This window comes from Phocoena sinus, chromosome 12, assembly GCF_008692025.1.
Source record: "Phocoena sinus isolate mPhoSin1 chromosome 12, mPhoSin1.pri, whole genome shotgun sequence".
In the NCBI taxonomy this organism is placed as follows: Eukaryota; Metazoa; Chordata; class Mammalia; order Artiodactyla; family Phocoenidae; genus Phocoena; species Phocoena sinus.
In genome coordinates, this window is record NC_045774.1 from 43,617,520 (window position 1) to 43,632,223 (window position 14,704).

The 14,704-nt window shown below is 34.9% G+C and overlaps 1 protein-coding gene across 1 annotated transcript in view; it reads right to left on the bottom strand.

Moving 5' to 3' along the window:
- RFX6 (regulatory factor X6) overlaps window positions 1-14,704 on the bottom strand; it is a 55,429-nt gene that overhangs the window by 23,965 nt on the left and 16,760 nt on the right. The window contains exon 6 of the mRNA XM_032650862.1: window positions 14,282-14,309. Coding sequence (XP_032506753.1) covers window positions 14,282-14,309 — 28 coding nt within the window. The remainder of the gene's footprint in view (window positions 1-14,281; window positions 14,310-14,704) is intronic.

A 14,704-nucleotide genomic window follows, 5' to 3' on the forward strand; every position in this document is an offset into this window, starting at 1 on the left:
AGGGATACTCAATAAGATTATCAGTGGATTTCTCAGCAGAAACTTTGAATTCCAGAATGACATATTCCAACTGCTACGAGAAATAACTTGTCAACCAAAAATCCTATACATGACAAAACTGTTTTTCAGAAGTGAAAGAGGAATCAAGACATTTGCAGATAAATAAAAGCTGAGTGAGTTTGTTACTACTAGACTTGTTCTACAGGAAATGCTGAAGGGAGTCCTATGGGTTAAAATGAAAGGACACTAGACAGTAGCTTGAAGTCGTACAAAAAAATAAAGATCTCAGTAAAGGAAAATACATGGGCAATTATAAAACTAGTATTATTGTAACAACAGTTGTAAGTCTACTTTCTGTTTTCTACATAATTTAAGAGACATTTTTTAAAAACAATTAATAGTATAAAAGCTAATATTATTGTAACTTTGGTTTGTAACTCCACATTTTGTTTTCTACAAAATTTAAAGACTAATGCATCATTTTAAAAAACTATTATTGTTCATTTTTGGACACACAATTTGTAAAGATCTAATTTTGTGACATCAGTAACTGAAAGAGAGACAGAGCTGTAAAGGAGCAGAATCTTGTACATTATTGAAGTTAAGCTGGTATAAATTCAAATTACAGTGTTATAATTTAGGATGTTAAATGTAATCCCCATGGTAACCAATAAGAAAATAGTTATATAAGGTACAGCAAAGCAAATGAGAAGGGAATTAAAACGGCTCACTACAAAAAATCAACTAAACAAAAAAGAACAGTAATGCAGGAAATGAGGAGTAAAACTGCTCTAAGGCATATAGAAAACAAATAGCAAAATGACAGAAGGAAGCCACTCCCTATCAGTAACTACTTTAAATGTAAATGGATTAAATTCTCCAATCAAAAAAAAGTCATTGGCAGATAGATTTTTTTAAAAAATTATCCAGTTTTGTGCTGTTTACAAGAGACTCACTTTAGATCCAAAGACACAAATAGGTTGAAAGTGAAACATTGGCAAAAGCTATTCCGTGCAAATGAAACCAAAAGAAAACAGGGTGGTGGGGGGCTACTCTAATATCATATAAAATAGACTTTAAGTCACAAAATTTTATAGAAGATAAAGAAGGACATTATATACTAACAAAAGTTTCAATAAATCAAGAAGATATAATAATTATAAATATTTACACACCTATTACAGACCATCAAAATATATGAAGGAAAAAAATGACAGTATTAAAGGGAGAAATAGTTCTACAATAACAGTTGGAGATGTTGATACCCCATCCTCAGTTATGCACAGAACAACAAGACTGAAGATAAGTAAGGAAATAGAGGACTTGAGCAGCACAATAAACCAACTAGATCTATAGACATAAGCAGAACACTCTACTGAACAACAGAATACACATTTTTCACAAGTGAACATATAACATCTTCCAGGAGACACCATGTATATTGGCCATATATTAAATTTCAATAAATTTTAAAAGATAGAGATCATACAAAGTATCTTCTCTGATCACAGTGGGATGACAGAAGGAAAGCTGGAAAAATTAACAAATTTGACAAAATTAAACATACTCTTAAACAACCAATAGATCAAAGGAAAAATCATAAAGGCAATTAAAAAATATTTAGAGATGAATGAAAATGGAAACATGACACAAGAAAACTTACAGGATGCAGTAAAAGTAGTACTAAGGGAAAAAATAAGAAAGATGTCAAATCAACAACCTACATTTACAACTTAAGTAATTTGAAAAAGAACACACTAAACCCAAATGGGTAGAGAGAAGGAAATAATAAAATTTGAGCAGAGATAGATGAAATAGTAGAAAACCAATAAAGAAAATCAATGAAACCAAAAGTTTGTTCTTCAAAGAGATTGAAATTGACAAACCCATAGGCAGACTGACTTTAAAAAAGAAGAGAGAAGACTCAAATGACTAAGCCAAAAAATAAAAGATAACCGTGTCTACTGAAATAAAAGGATTTTAAAAGAGTATTATGAAGAATTGTACATCAACAAATTGGATAACTTAGATGAAGTCGATAAATTCATAGATACACAAATCCTACTAAGACTGAATCACAAAGAAAGAGAATATCTGAATCAGTCTACAACTAGTAAGGAAATTGAATCAGTAATCAAAAATCTCCTGAAAAAAGAATGGATCTGGACCTGATGGCCTCACTGGTGAATTGTACCGAACATATAAAGAAGAAATAACACCAATATTTCTTACAGTTTTCCAAAAAATTGAAGAGGAAGGAACACTTCTTAATTCATTCTATGAGGGCAGCATTACCATGATACCAAAGTCAGATAAAGACACTTCAAGAAAAGGAAACTACAGACCAAAATATCTTATGAACATTGACACAAAAATCCTCAGCAAAATACTAGCAAACTGAATTCAGCAGGATATTAAAAGGATTATACAACATGACCAAGTAAGATTTACTCCTGTAATGTAGAGATGGTTCAGAACACAAAAATCAATCAATGTAATACACCACATCAACAGAATGAAGAAAAATTAAACACATGATTATCTCAATTGATGCATTTGACAAAGTTTGACACCCTTAAAAGAAAAGAGTTTGACACCCTTTCATAATAAAAACACTCAACAAACTAAGAATAGAAGGAAACCACCTCAACATATTAAAAGTCATATTAAAAACCCACAGCAAACATCCTACTCAATGGTGGAAGATCGAAAGCATTTCCTTTAAGACAAGGATAAGGCACAGCTGCTCATTTTCACCAATTCTATTCAACTAGAAGTTCTAGCCAGAAAAATTAGGTAGGAAAAAAAAAAACATCCAAATTGGAAAGGAAGAAGTAAAATGATCTCTGTTTGTAGATGATACGATCTTGTATGTAGGAAACTTTAAAGATCACACACACACACACACACACACACACACACACACACACACACAAACTGTGAGAACTGATAAATGAATTCAGCAAAGTAGCAGGATACAAAGTCAACACACAAAAATCAGTTGCATTTCTATAATATAACAATGAACAATCTTAAAAAGAAAGTAAGAAAACAATTCCATTTACAATAGCATCAAAAATAGATAAAAATTAACTTAACCAAGGAGGTGAAAGACTTGTACAATGAAAACTACAAAACATTGCTCAAAGAAATTAAAGAAAACATAAATGAAAAGGCATCCTGTGTTCACAAATTGAAAAACTTATTGTTAAGATGCCGAAACTACCCAAAGCAATCTATATAGATTCAATACAAAATCCCAATGATGTTTTCCGCACAAATAGAAAAATCCATCCTAAAATTAATATGGAATCTCAAGATACACCAAGGAGTAAAAACAATCTTGAAAAAGGACAAAGTTGGAGGATTCACACTTCCTGATTTCAAAACTCACTATTGATACAAAGCTACAGCAATCAAAACTGTGGTGTTGACACAAAGACAGGCATATAGATCAATGGACTAGGATAGAGAGCTCAGAAATAAACCCTTGCAAAAAATGCTCAAAAGATTTTGACAAGGATGCCAAGAATATTCAATGGGGAAAGCACAGTCTTTTCAACAAATGGTGCTGGTAAAACTCAACATCCATGTATAAAAGAATAAAGACAGACCTTTACCTGATACCACATACAAAAATTAACTCAAAATAGATCAACGACCCAGATATAAGACTTAATATGTGAAACTCAGAAACAAACAGGGCAAAATCTTCACAACATTGGACTTGGCAAAGATTTCTTGGATATGATACCAAAGGCACAGGCAACAAAAACAAAATGAGACAAATTGGACTTCATAAAAATTACAAATGTTTGTGCGTCAAAGGACACTATCAACAGAGTAAAAAAGCAATTTATGAAATGAGAAAAAATTCACAAATTGAATATCTCAAAAGGGATTAATATTCAGAATATATAGAGAACTTGTAAAACAACAAAAAACCAACCAACCTGATTCAAAAATGAACAAAGGACTTGAATAGACATTTGTCCAAAGAAGATATCCCAGTAGTCAATAAACACATGAAAGATGTTCAACATTACCAATCATTAGGGAAAATCAAATCAAAATCAAAATGAGATACCACTTCATCCCCATTAGGATGGCTAGTATTAAAAAAACAAAACCCAAAACCAGAACATAACAAGTATTAGCAAGTAGGTAGAGAAACTGGAACCCTTGTACACTGTTGGTGGGAATGTAAAATGGTATAGTGCTGTGTAAAACAGTATGATGGTTCCTCAAAAAATATAATTACTATATGATGCAGTAATTCCTCTTCTGGGCGTATCTCCCAAAGAATTGAAAGCAGGGTCTCAAAGAAATATTTGTACACCCATGTTCATAACAGCATTATTCACAACAGCTAAACCATGGAAGCAATCCAAATATCCACTGAGAAATGAATGGATAATCAAAATGTTGTATATACATACAATGGAATATCATTCAGCCTTAAAAAAGAAGGAAATTCTGAAATATGCTACAACATGGATGAAGCTTGAGGACATTATTCTAAGTGAAATACAAATACTGTATGATTACACATATGTGATGTACCTAGAGTAGTCATAATCATAGAGACAAAAAATAGAATGTTAGTTTCCAAGGGCCAGGGGGAAAGGGAGATGGGGAGTTATTTTTTAATATGTATAGCCTTTCAGTTTTGCAAGAGTAAAAGTTCTGGAGATAGGTGGTGGTGATGGTTGCACAATAATATGAATGTACTTAATACCACTGAACTATATGTGTACTTAAAATGATCAAGATAGTAAATTTTATGTTAATTATATTTTGCCACAATAAAAACAATCAAAAAATCAATTACAGGTGAAATAAAGACTTGTGTTCAAAGAATAAATAGAAAAATATTTTTATGATCTAGATTATACACAGATTTTTTAAAAAGATACAAAAATGCTAATCATAAGGTTTAAAATGATCTTCATCAAAAGATACTATAGAATGTTGAGCCATGCCACCAACAGAGAGAAGTAATTCACAGCACATAACCTACAGGATATTAGTATCCAGAATATATAGTCTTTGAACCAAAGTTTTAAATAGAAAAATTATGTGATCTGAACAAACGTTTCATAGAATAGAATTGACCGATAAAAATCCCAAAAGATATTCAAGCTCATAATGTTGATGTAGTTATCAAAAACAATTTTCAAGTGAAAACCACAGATACCATTTTACACCTATTGGACTGGCAAAAACTCAAATGTCATTCAATGCCAAGTGTTCCTGAGAATGCGGAGCAAAAGGAATGCTCACACACAGCTGGAGAGACATAAACTGATACAACCATTTTGGAAAACAACTTGATATTAACTAGTAAAGTTAAACATGAGTATGTATATCCTAAGACCCGAAATTCTACTCCTGCACGTGTGCACCTGGACAACATTCAGAGTAATAATGTTTTTCAGGCAAAAAGGAAAAAATTCTCCCAAACTGGAATGAATAAATGTGCTGTGATATTTTCATACCATGGAATATTAGCAGTACAAAAAAGGTACTAGAACTACATCTATTAACAATGATGAATTACAAAACCTAACGTTGAATGAAACTAGAAAGTCATAGGGAAAAATGAATCCATTTTTATGTAGGCTAAATAATATATTGGTGATAACAAACTGGGCAATAATAAATGATACATAATATTTACTATTTTAATCATTTTTAAATATATAGTTCAGTGGTACTAAGTACATTCATATTGTTGTGTAAGCATCACGACAGTGTTTAATATTCATGGTATACATTCATAAGTGATCAACTTTAAGGAAAGACAAAGGAGTAATTAACACCAAATTCTGGAGCGCAGTAATTTCTGGTAGGGAGGGGGAAGTGATGGGGTGAGGGCACACAGAGAACTTATCTCTTTTCAGCTATGAGGTAGGTCGTGAGTTTTCATCTTATGCTTATTTTAAAAACTCTGTGTGTGTGTGTGTGTGTGTGTGTATGCGTGTTACAAATAATGCATTACCCAATAAAAATGTTAGAGTGCTATGGAAACACACTTAAGGAACAGAGTATATGTCTTTAATTCTTATTTAAAACTCTCATGTTGATAAATTATAGTTTTGTGCAACAGAAGCTAGCAACACGTGTGGAATATCAATGGGGGCAAGAGTGCCTAAAGAAAAAATTCAGAAATTAAATTTGTTTGGATATGTTAACAAATGCGTACATGGTATAAATCAAATAATAATATTCTGTCTAGAACATGTAACACAAAAAGAAAGGAGAGATTGATAAGCTGGGAAAAATTAGAATATGATCATTTTAATTCCACTAGTAGATTTTCTATTTTAATTACACTAAAAGAGGTGCCAGATCTTAGACCAGCTATGGAGGTCTGGTTTTTTTTTTTTTTTTTTCTCTCAACTGATGACTTCACTACTCTTGGTTGAACTATTAAGAATCTTATTTCCAAAAGAAAACAAGAAGGAACCTACAGAAAAGAAACAATATGATTAGAAGACAAGAGGGTCTGATTTATGAGGAAAGATTAAAGGATTTAAGCTGCACAGTTTGGCTAAGTGATGACTAAAAGAGAGCATGATAACAGTCTACAAATATTTGAAAAGCATATACCAAGGAGGGAGGATTTGCTGTTTATCTTGGTACAAAGTTGTTAAACTGGCCATGAATGGTTGATGTTAAGGAGAAGGAAACTCAAGCTATCAGGGAAACTTCCTGGTTGAAATGTATGAAATCAAGGGACTTATTCCCTAGGAAATAATGGCAACTTCATTACTAGAGCTACTTAAAAGATTCACAGGAAAAGAAAGGCTTCCTTTGACCAGGACAAAGTATTAAAACTAGGTTTCATTTGTTTTTTTTATTCCTGGGAATTAAAGTATTCTGAGACTTTCTCTAAGACATTTTTGAAATCTGAACCACTACATTTATGAATAAAAAATTTAAAACAATCCCAATTCATACCACTGACTGATAATTACTCTTAATTTCCTCCACGTTTTGTTTTGCTTTCGTTGCTGTTGATTTTGTTTGCTTTTATATTATGAACTATTTAAAACTTTAAAAAAGGTATAGGTAGGGCTTCCCTGGTGGCGCAGTGGTTGAGAGTCCGCCTGCCGATGCAGGGGACACGGGTTCGTGCCCCGGTCCGGGAGGATCCCACATGCCGCGGAGCGGCTGGGCCCGTGAGCCATGGCCGCTGGGCTTGTGCGTCCGGAGCCTGTGCTCCACAACGGGAGAGGCCACAACAGTGAGAGGCCCGCGCACAGCAAAAAAAAAAAAAAAAAAAAAAGGTATAGGTAAAAAGTAGTAAATACTCATGCACTTACCATCCCAATTAATATATTAGACTTTTTTTTTTTGCGATATGCGGGCCTCTCACTGCTGTGGCCTCTCCCGCCGCGGAGCCAGGCTCCGGACGCACAGGCTCAGCGGCCATGGCCCACGGGCCCAGCCGCTACGCGGCACTTGGGATCTTCCCAAACCGGGGCACGAATCCGTGTCCCCTGCATCGGCAGGCAGACTCTCAACCACTGTGCCACCAGGGAAACCCCAATATATTAGACATTTGAAATATTAAAGCAGCCTCTGTAGCCCTCCCTAGTCTCATTCCCTTCCCTCCCCATAAGGAATAATTAATGTTCAGGATTTGGTTTATATCATTATTATTCAAACCTTTAAAAATTTACCTTATATGTAAATATTCTTAAATAACATATACTATTGCTTTAAAACTGGTACCATGCAGTATGTATCTTTCTACATTCAATGAGCTTTTTTCATACAACTTTAGGTATTTCAGATGAACCTAATTTGATTCTTATAGCTACAATTCACTCATTTCCAAAGCAGTATAGTATTTTCCTGTATTGAATATATAAAAATTTATTTTCCCACTATATCATAATAGACTTTCATTTTTTGGTATTCTGAAATTATAAACAGTACTGCAATGAACATCCTCATACATGCCTCCTTGTGCACGGTGTAAAGTTTTCTCTAGGAATGCAGTCATAATGTGCGTGAACTTTCAACTTTTCTAGATATTGCCCCTCCTACCATTCATGAGAGCCCCTCTGCTCTACATTCCTAACAATATTCAAAACACATATTTTGATACTTTTTAATTGCTGTTATTCCAGTAATGGTAAAATAATTACTTTTAGGTTCTAATTTGCATTTCCCTGATTAAAAATTAGATATGTTTATTGGCAGGGATAGTATTCAAAATATTTATTGAATATATGTTATAGAACCTGGTCAGTCAGAATGGGCACCACGAGCACCAACACTATTTATCAATCATTCTTTTTCATCTTGTGTGAATTGCCTGTTCATATACTTTGCTACATTTCTATTGGGTTACTTTTCATTACTAAGTTGATCACATATTCTAAAATGGTGCCATCTGATAGAAATTTCTGTAATGATGAAAATGTTCTATTTTTTAAAATGTTCTATTATCTGCACTGTTCAAATACAGTATTTACTAGCCAGCACTTGAAATGTAAATAATGTGCAGAGAAACTCAATATTTTATTTTACGTAATTAACAGCCAAGTGTGGCTAGTGGCTACCATACTGCATAGCATAGTATTTATAGATATTAATCCTCTATCATCCAGTTTTATTTTACACATTTTACATATTTTTGAAGCCATATAAACATATATTTGTTTTTGCATCCTGTTTTTCTTCCTAATTAACATTTCTCCGTGTCATTAAAAGAGCCCTTTAATAAATGATATAATATTCAGTCCCATAAATGTCTTATAACTTATGTAATCTTTTTTTTTGTAAAAAGACTTTATTTCTTTTTATTGCTGAATAATAGTTCCTTGTATGGATATACCAGCTTTTGGTGGGGTTTTTTGTTTAACATCTTTATTGGAGTATAATTGCTTTACACTGGTGTGTTAGTTTCTGCTTTATAACAAAGTGAATCAGTTATACATATACATATATTCCCATATCTCTTCCCTCTTCCATCTCCCTCCCTCCCACCCTCCCCATCCCACCCCACTAGGTGGTCACAAAGCACCAAGCTGATCTCCCTGTGCTATGTGGCTGCTTCCCACTAGCTATCAGTTTTTATGTAATCATTTTTATTATTAGTCATTTAGATTGAACAGTGTTTCACTGTAGTCAATAACAATTTTGTCCATAATATTTTTTCTGCATTTTCTATTATTTCTTTATACAAAAGTGAAATTAGTGGGAGAAAGAGGATGAACACTTTAAAAGACTTGGAACACAGATCTTGCAATTATTTTCCAGAAAGTTTGTTCTGTCTTCACCAGCAGGGTATGAAAGAACTTATCTCACCATACTTTCACCAGCTTTATAGTAATTTCTTAATATTTGATAATTTTATTATTTAAAATTTTAATTTATTTGGTAGTTCATTTTTCATGCATTTATTGGCCTTTTCTTCCTTATGTGTATTTTCTATTCATATCCCTTTTTTTTTACTATTTATTGAGGTCTTCATATTTTTTTAAATTGATAGGATTTCTTCATATAGTAAAGATATTACCCCATTGTCATATTTGCATGTGACAATGGAATAATATCTTCCTACTGTCTTTCTTCTGACTTCAGATTTTGTATATGATGCTTTGATTTAAAGGAGTTTTCAATTTCCATTTTGATTTTTTTCCTTTGAAATTTCTTAAACTGTTTTCATGGTAGAAAGTCTTTCCCTGAGGCCCCCGCCCCCCAGAAATGAGGTAGATACATGTTTCCTTCTAATTATTATTTTTGTATTTAATAATTTATATGAACTTGATAAAGGTATGAGGTATAGAAATATTTTTCCAAAAAATATTTTTCTAACATTATGCCCTGAAGAATTTTATTTATTTATTTGGTACTCTATCTTCCTTCATAAAGGACTTATGACAATTCACTGAAAAATATTTCTTCCTTCATTGGTTGTAATGTCTCCTTGCACACACTAAATTATTACACACACTATGGCCCTTTTTCAGGTAACTAATTTCTGCTGTAGATTTGTTCTACCTACATTTGAGTCAGTATCATAGTGTCATAATATTTTGATATCTGCCAGACAAGTCCCTTTTGACTCTTCTTGTTTATACTTCTCTCAACTATTACTTCCTATGTATCCTTCTAGATCAAATTAATTTCCAAAAAAACCTGCCCACTCAAAATTTTAATAGAGTATTAAATGTCTAAATCAATTTAAGGAAGAATTGACATATTTATAGTATCTAGCATTCCTATCCAGACATGTGGTACGTCCTTTCATTTAAAATTTTCTTTTATGCCTGTAATTTTTTTTCAGATAGGTAGTATGCTTCTCCTGTTTTGATTACTCCCAAATATTTTTCACTTCTGCTGGTTCCTGCCATTTACATTTTATAATGTTCTACCTTTCTTGTCTTCCACAGAGACTGTTCCCACCTCTCTCAGTAGGGAATCTGTGAGAAAAGTAAGTCCTGTAGAAAAGGATTTTTTTATTTTTCCCGGTACACGGGCCTCTCACTGCTGTGGCCCCTCCCGTCGCGGAGCACAGGCTCTGGACGCGCAAGCCCAGCTGCTCCGCGGCATGCGGGATCCTCCCAGACCGCAGCACGAACCCGTGTCCCCTGCCCCGGCAGGCGGACTCTCGACCACTGCGCCACCAGGGAAGCCCTAGAAAAGGATTTGAGTGACCATTTTCTCAGTTCTCCCAAGGATGGCACTTAGCTAGTACCATTCCAGATGCATACAAGAGCCCATTCTCTACATACAATGGATGCCTTGGGGCATTAGGGCTACATTCTCTCTGGGAATCCTGACTGAGAAGAGCTGGGACTTTTTTTAAGTTCTTCAATCTCCTACTACTCCTTACCAAGATTTCACTCACAGAAAATGACCTAACTGACTGCTGATACCTCAGAGAGAAATCCCAAACCACTAAACTATCTCAATTTCCTGCCACAAAATCCACAAATCCACTTGCATCTGAACTAACCCATTTCTTTTTCCAGTTTTAATGGAGTAAGTGTTCCTTCTCTTCAGGGCCACTTTCTCCACTCGGAAGCTCTTCCCTGCCCACGCCTTCAGTAACCCTGTACTCTCAACTTTCCCCTCTCTTTCATATCTTTGTTCTCTACTCTTTACTGAATCTGTTTTACCAACATTAGAACCATAGTCTAATCTTCCTTCAAAACTAAATGTCAGGCTTCCCTGGTGGCGCAGTGGTTAAGAATCCGCCTGCCAATGCAGGAGACACGGGCTCGAGCCCGGGTACGGGAAGATCCCACATGCTGCGGGGCAACTAAGCCCGTGAGCCACAACTACTGAGCCTGCATGCTGCAACTACTGAAGGCTGCATGCCGCAACAAGAGAAGCCACCGCAATGAGAAGCCCGCGCACCACAACGAAGAGTAAACCCTGCTCGCCGCAATCAGAGAAAGCCCGCACACAGCAACAAAGACCCAATGCAGCCAAAAATAAATAAATTTATAAAAACAAAAACTAAATGTCAAGCCCTCCTCCAACTATTACCCTTGACTTGACTAAATTTTCTATGTTCAATGCCACTGCCCATTCATTTCACAAACCAAACCCCAGCTCTCCCCTGATAATGTTCTTGCTGCAGTCATTAATTATCTCCACTTAACTAATTTAATAGATCTTTTCCAGTTCTTATCTTGATGACCTTTTAGCACCATTTGATAGTAGCAACCATTCCCTCCTGTTGGAAGCACTCTTTGCTCTTGGCTTCTGTACCACTGTATTCTCCTTCCTCTTACCTCTCTGGATTCTCTTCAGTTATCTTGCTGACCCTATTTTTCTTTCCCACCTTTCAGAACTCTTTTCTCGTAATGTCTTCTCTTCTTATTTATTATTTTTTCCTAGACATTTTTATTCATTACCCTGACTTCAATCACCATCAAACCAAATCCCTAAATCCTCTTGTCCAGTCGCATATATCCACCTGCTCACTTCAAGTCTACACTGGATGTTTTACAAGCACATCAAATATGGCAAGTTCCAAACTGAACCCCTTATCTTTCTATTCTTTCTACCTGCTTCTCTTCCAGTGTTTCCTAGCTAAAAGCAGTCACTTCTCTCCATCCCTAGGGCTATTATCCTCATTCAGGTATTTTCTTATCCAGACCGTCCACACATCTCTAACATGATGCTCCTCTTGTTTGCCTGCCCGTATGCCAGTGTTTGACATCTGGCAACGTCAGAGACATTTTTGGTTTTCACAACGAGGGGGAGGGAAGGCTATTGGATTCTAGTGGATAGAAACCAGAGACACTGTGATGTTGCTAAATATCCTACAATGCACAGTACATCTCCCACTGCACAGAATTATCTGGCCTAAAATTTCAGTGGTACCAAGGCTGAGAAACCCTAATCTATGCGGTTCCATCTGTCTAGACTCTTCTTCCCTCGGCCCCTACTCCTCCTCCAAACTCCTTCTTATTCTCAGTTCTTTCTTTAAATGTCACTTCCTGCAGGAAATGTCCTTAACCATGTAAACCAGGTTAACTCTCAAGACACCCTTTATAATTAGTTATGATTATGTGCTCAAGATAGGTTTTTCTGCTACACTGTAAAGGATCAAATCTATCCATTCACTATTTTGCCCCCTCATACCTGTATCACCACATATCTATTGATTAACATTTCATCCATGAGTTAAAAAAAATAGAACTTCATTGTGAATTTTTAAGAAAACAAATATATCTCAGCCTCAGTTTCCTTAGCTGTAAATTGGCAATATTATCACCCATTTTCCCTACCTCACTGTTCCTAACGTTCAAATGACCTGAAGGTTTGCACTGACAGTCTCACACCCTGAGCAAACTGATGGCTGGTCACTCTAAGTACAAAATAGTTTTTTAAAATTTCAACTTTGTTAAACAAATATTTTATCACAATTTTTAAAAAGTATTTAGAGTATTTTTGAGCCTTTAGAAAGCCCTTAACTATGCTCATTTATATAATCATCACAATAATGATACTCTATTTTTGCTTCCGGTAGCTTTAGAAAAATAGGTTTTATAGCCTAACCAAAATATTTTAGTCTTACTTTATTAACAAAACCTACACCTGAGTTTTGACTATGCTCTTCTAAGGAGGAAGCAGTAGACTTGAGAGAGATTTTTCTTTTATTTGATAAAGTGAGGCTTGCCACCTGCATGCTGTACCAGCTAATGGACCGCTGGTACCACCAGTCTCTTCAAAGTGGCAGAAAGAACACCTGAGAGAAAATGACTTAAATTCCCTATTGACATAAACTTCAGTCAACTGAAGTGTATTTCTAAGTCAATATTTTTGCACTTTCACAACCGTTTATCTAATAAAGAGCTATTATTTCATTGATAAAAAGAGCAATCTGGAGGATTTTATTATGTAATTAGCCATTAACTGTATTAAAAGCACTGGTGGAAAGAAATTGGTCATTTCAGAGGGTTGGGGGCTTTATATTATTTCTTAATATGCCTGCATCATTTCACCAAACTAATGGAGTTACAATTTACGTCAGGTCCAAATTTACCACACAACACATTATCACGTGCCCTCAGGTCTGTGGCACCTCCTCTAATGATTAGTGAACTTGAGGATAATGAAGGCCTTATCATGTGCCTAATTAGCCATGCAGGCCCTAATGGTTGTTTAACTCATTTAGATAAAGTCAGTTTGCTGATCTGTTCTTTGGCTGGGAGTAAGAAGGAGGAGGGTAGTCTAGGCAGAAAGTGTATGCTGTGCACGTGGTGGACCCTTTCTCCTTAGCTCCCACCCCTGCCATCCCCATCTCCACCCCCAGTGCAGAAGAGATCAGTAAACTGACTAATACACACACACACACACACACACACACACACACACACACACAGTGAAACAATCAAGCATAACATTTGGGTTTCTTGATAACTATCAAACGTTTTGTCTAGATAGGTATATGCCAAATATTAATTCTTTCCATATCCTCAGCTGTAGGCTTTCTGTTTATATTTAAATAACAATTTCTTGGATCAATAGTGGTCTTTTTTAAAATAATCTTTTCAGTATCTGATATTTGGTAAGGGTAATTGAAAAATTACCCCTCCTAGGGTAATTGCAGGTGGTTCAGTAGGTCCATGTAAAGAATGATTAGTTGCCCCAAATCTAACTTAGCTCTGTCTAAAGTCCTCAGCCATTCAAGGGACTCAATAAATAACATTTATTTCTATATTTGCCAATAAGGATGAATAACTCCTATTGTTAAACTTGTAATACATAACAGATGTAAAATAGAAATGAAACTAGTTCTTACCTCATTCTTCAGCTTGCTTCCAGAAAACCTTAAAAATCAGAATATTTTTCATTAGTTAAAAATACATATACAGTTATATCTATCAAGGAAACGCAGAGGACCTACAAAAGTAGTAACCTTATATCATGATCAGTGAAATAAATCTGGAGAAATTTGTTTGATTTTCAAAGGGACCCAAGCATCTTTCTCAACTTACTAACAAAATAAGGCTATTACGGGAAAGTTAAATAAAGGATATTTAGGGAAGTCAGGTAAGATCTGAGGCAATCAAAGCACACTTGATATTAAATATTTGTGCATTCTGGCCTGTATTTTCACTTCACAGTGAGTAGTGGTTAGTAAGCTGCCGTTATATTGTTTGTAATATCTGAGTTCATCTTTGTATGACTCGGGTGACTAAAATTATTTTTTTTTTCACAAGAT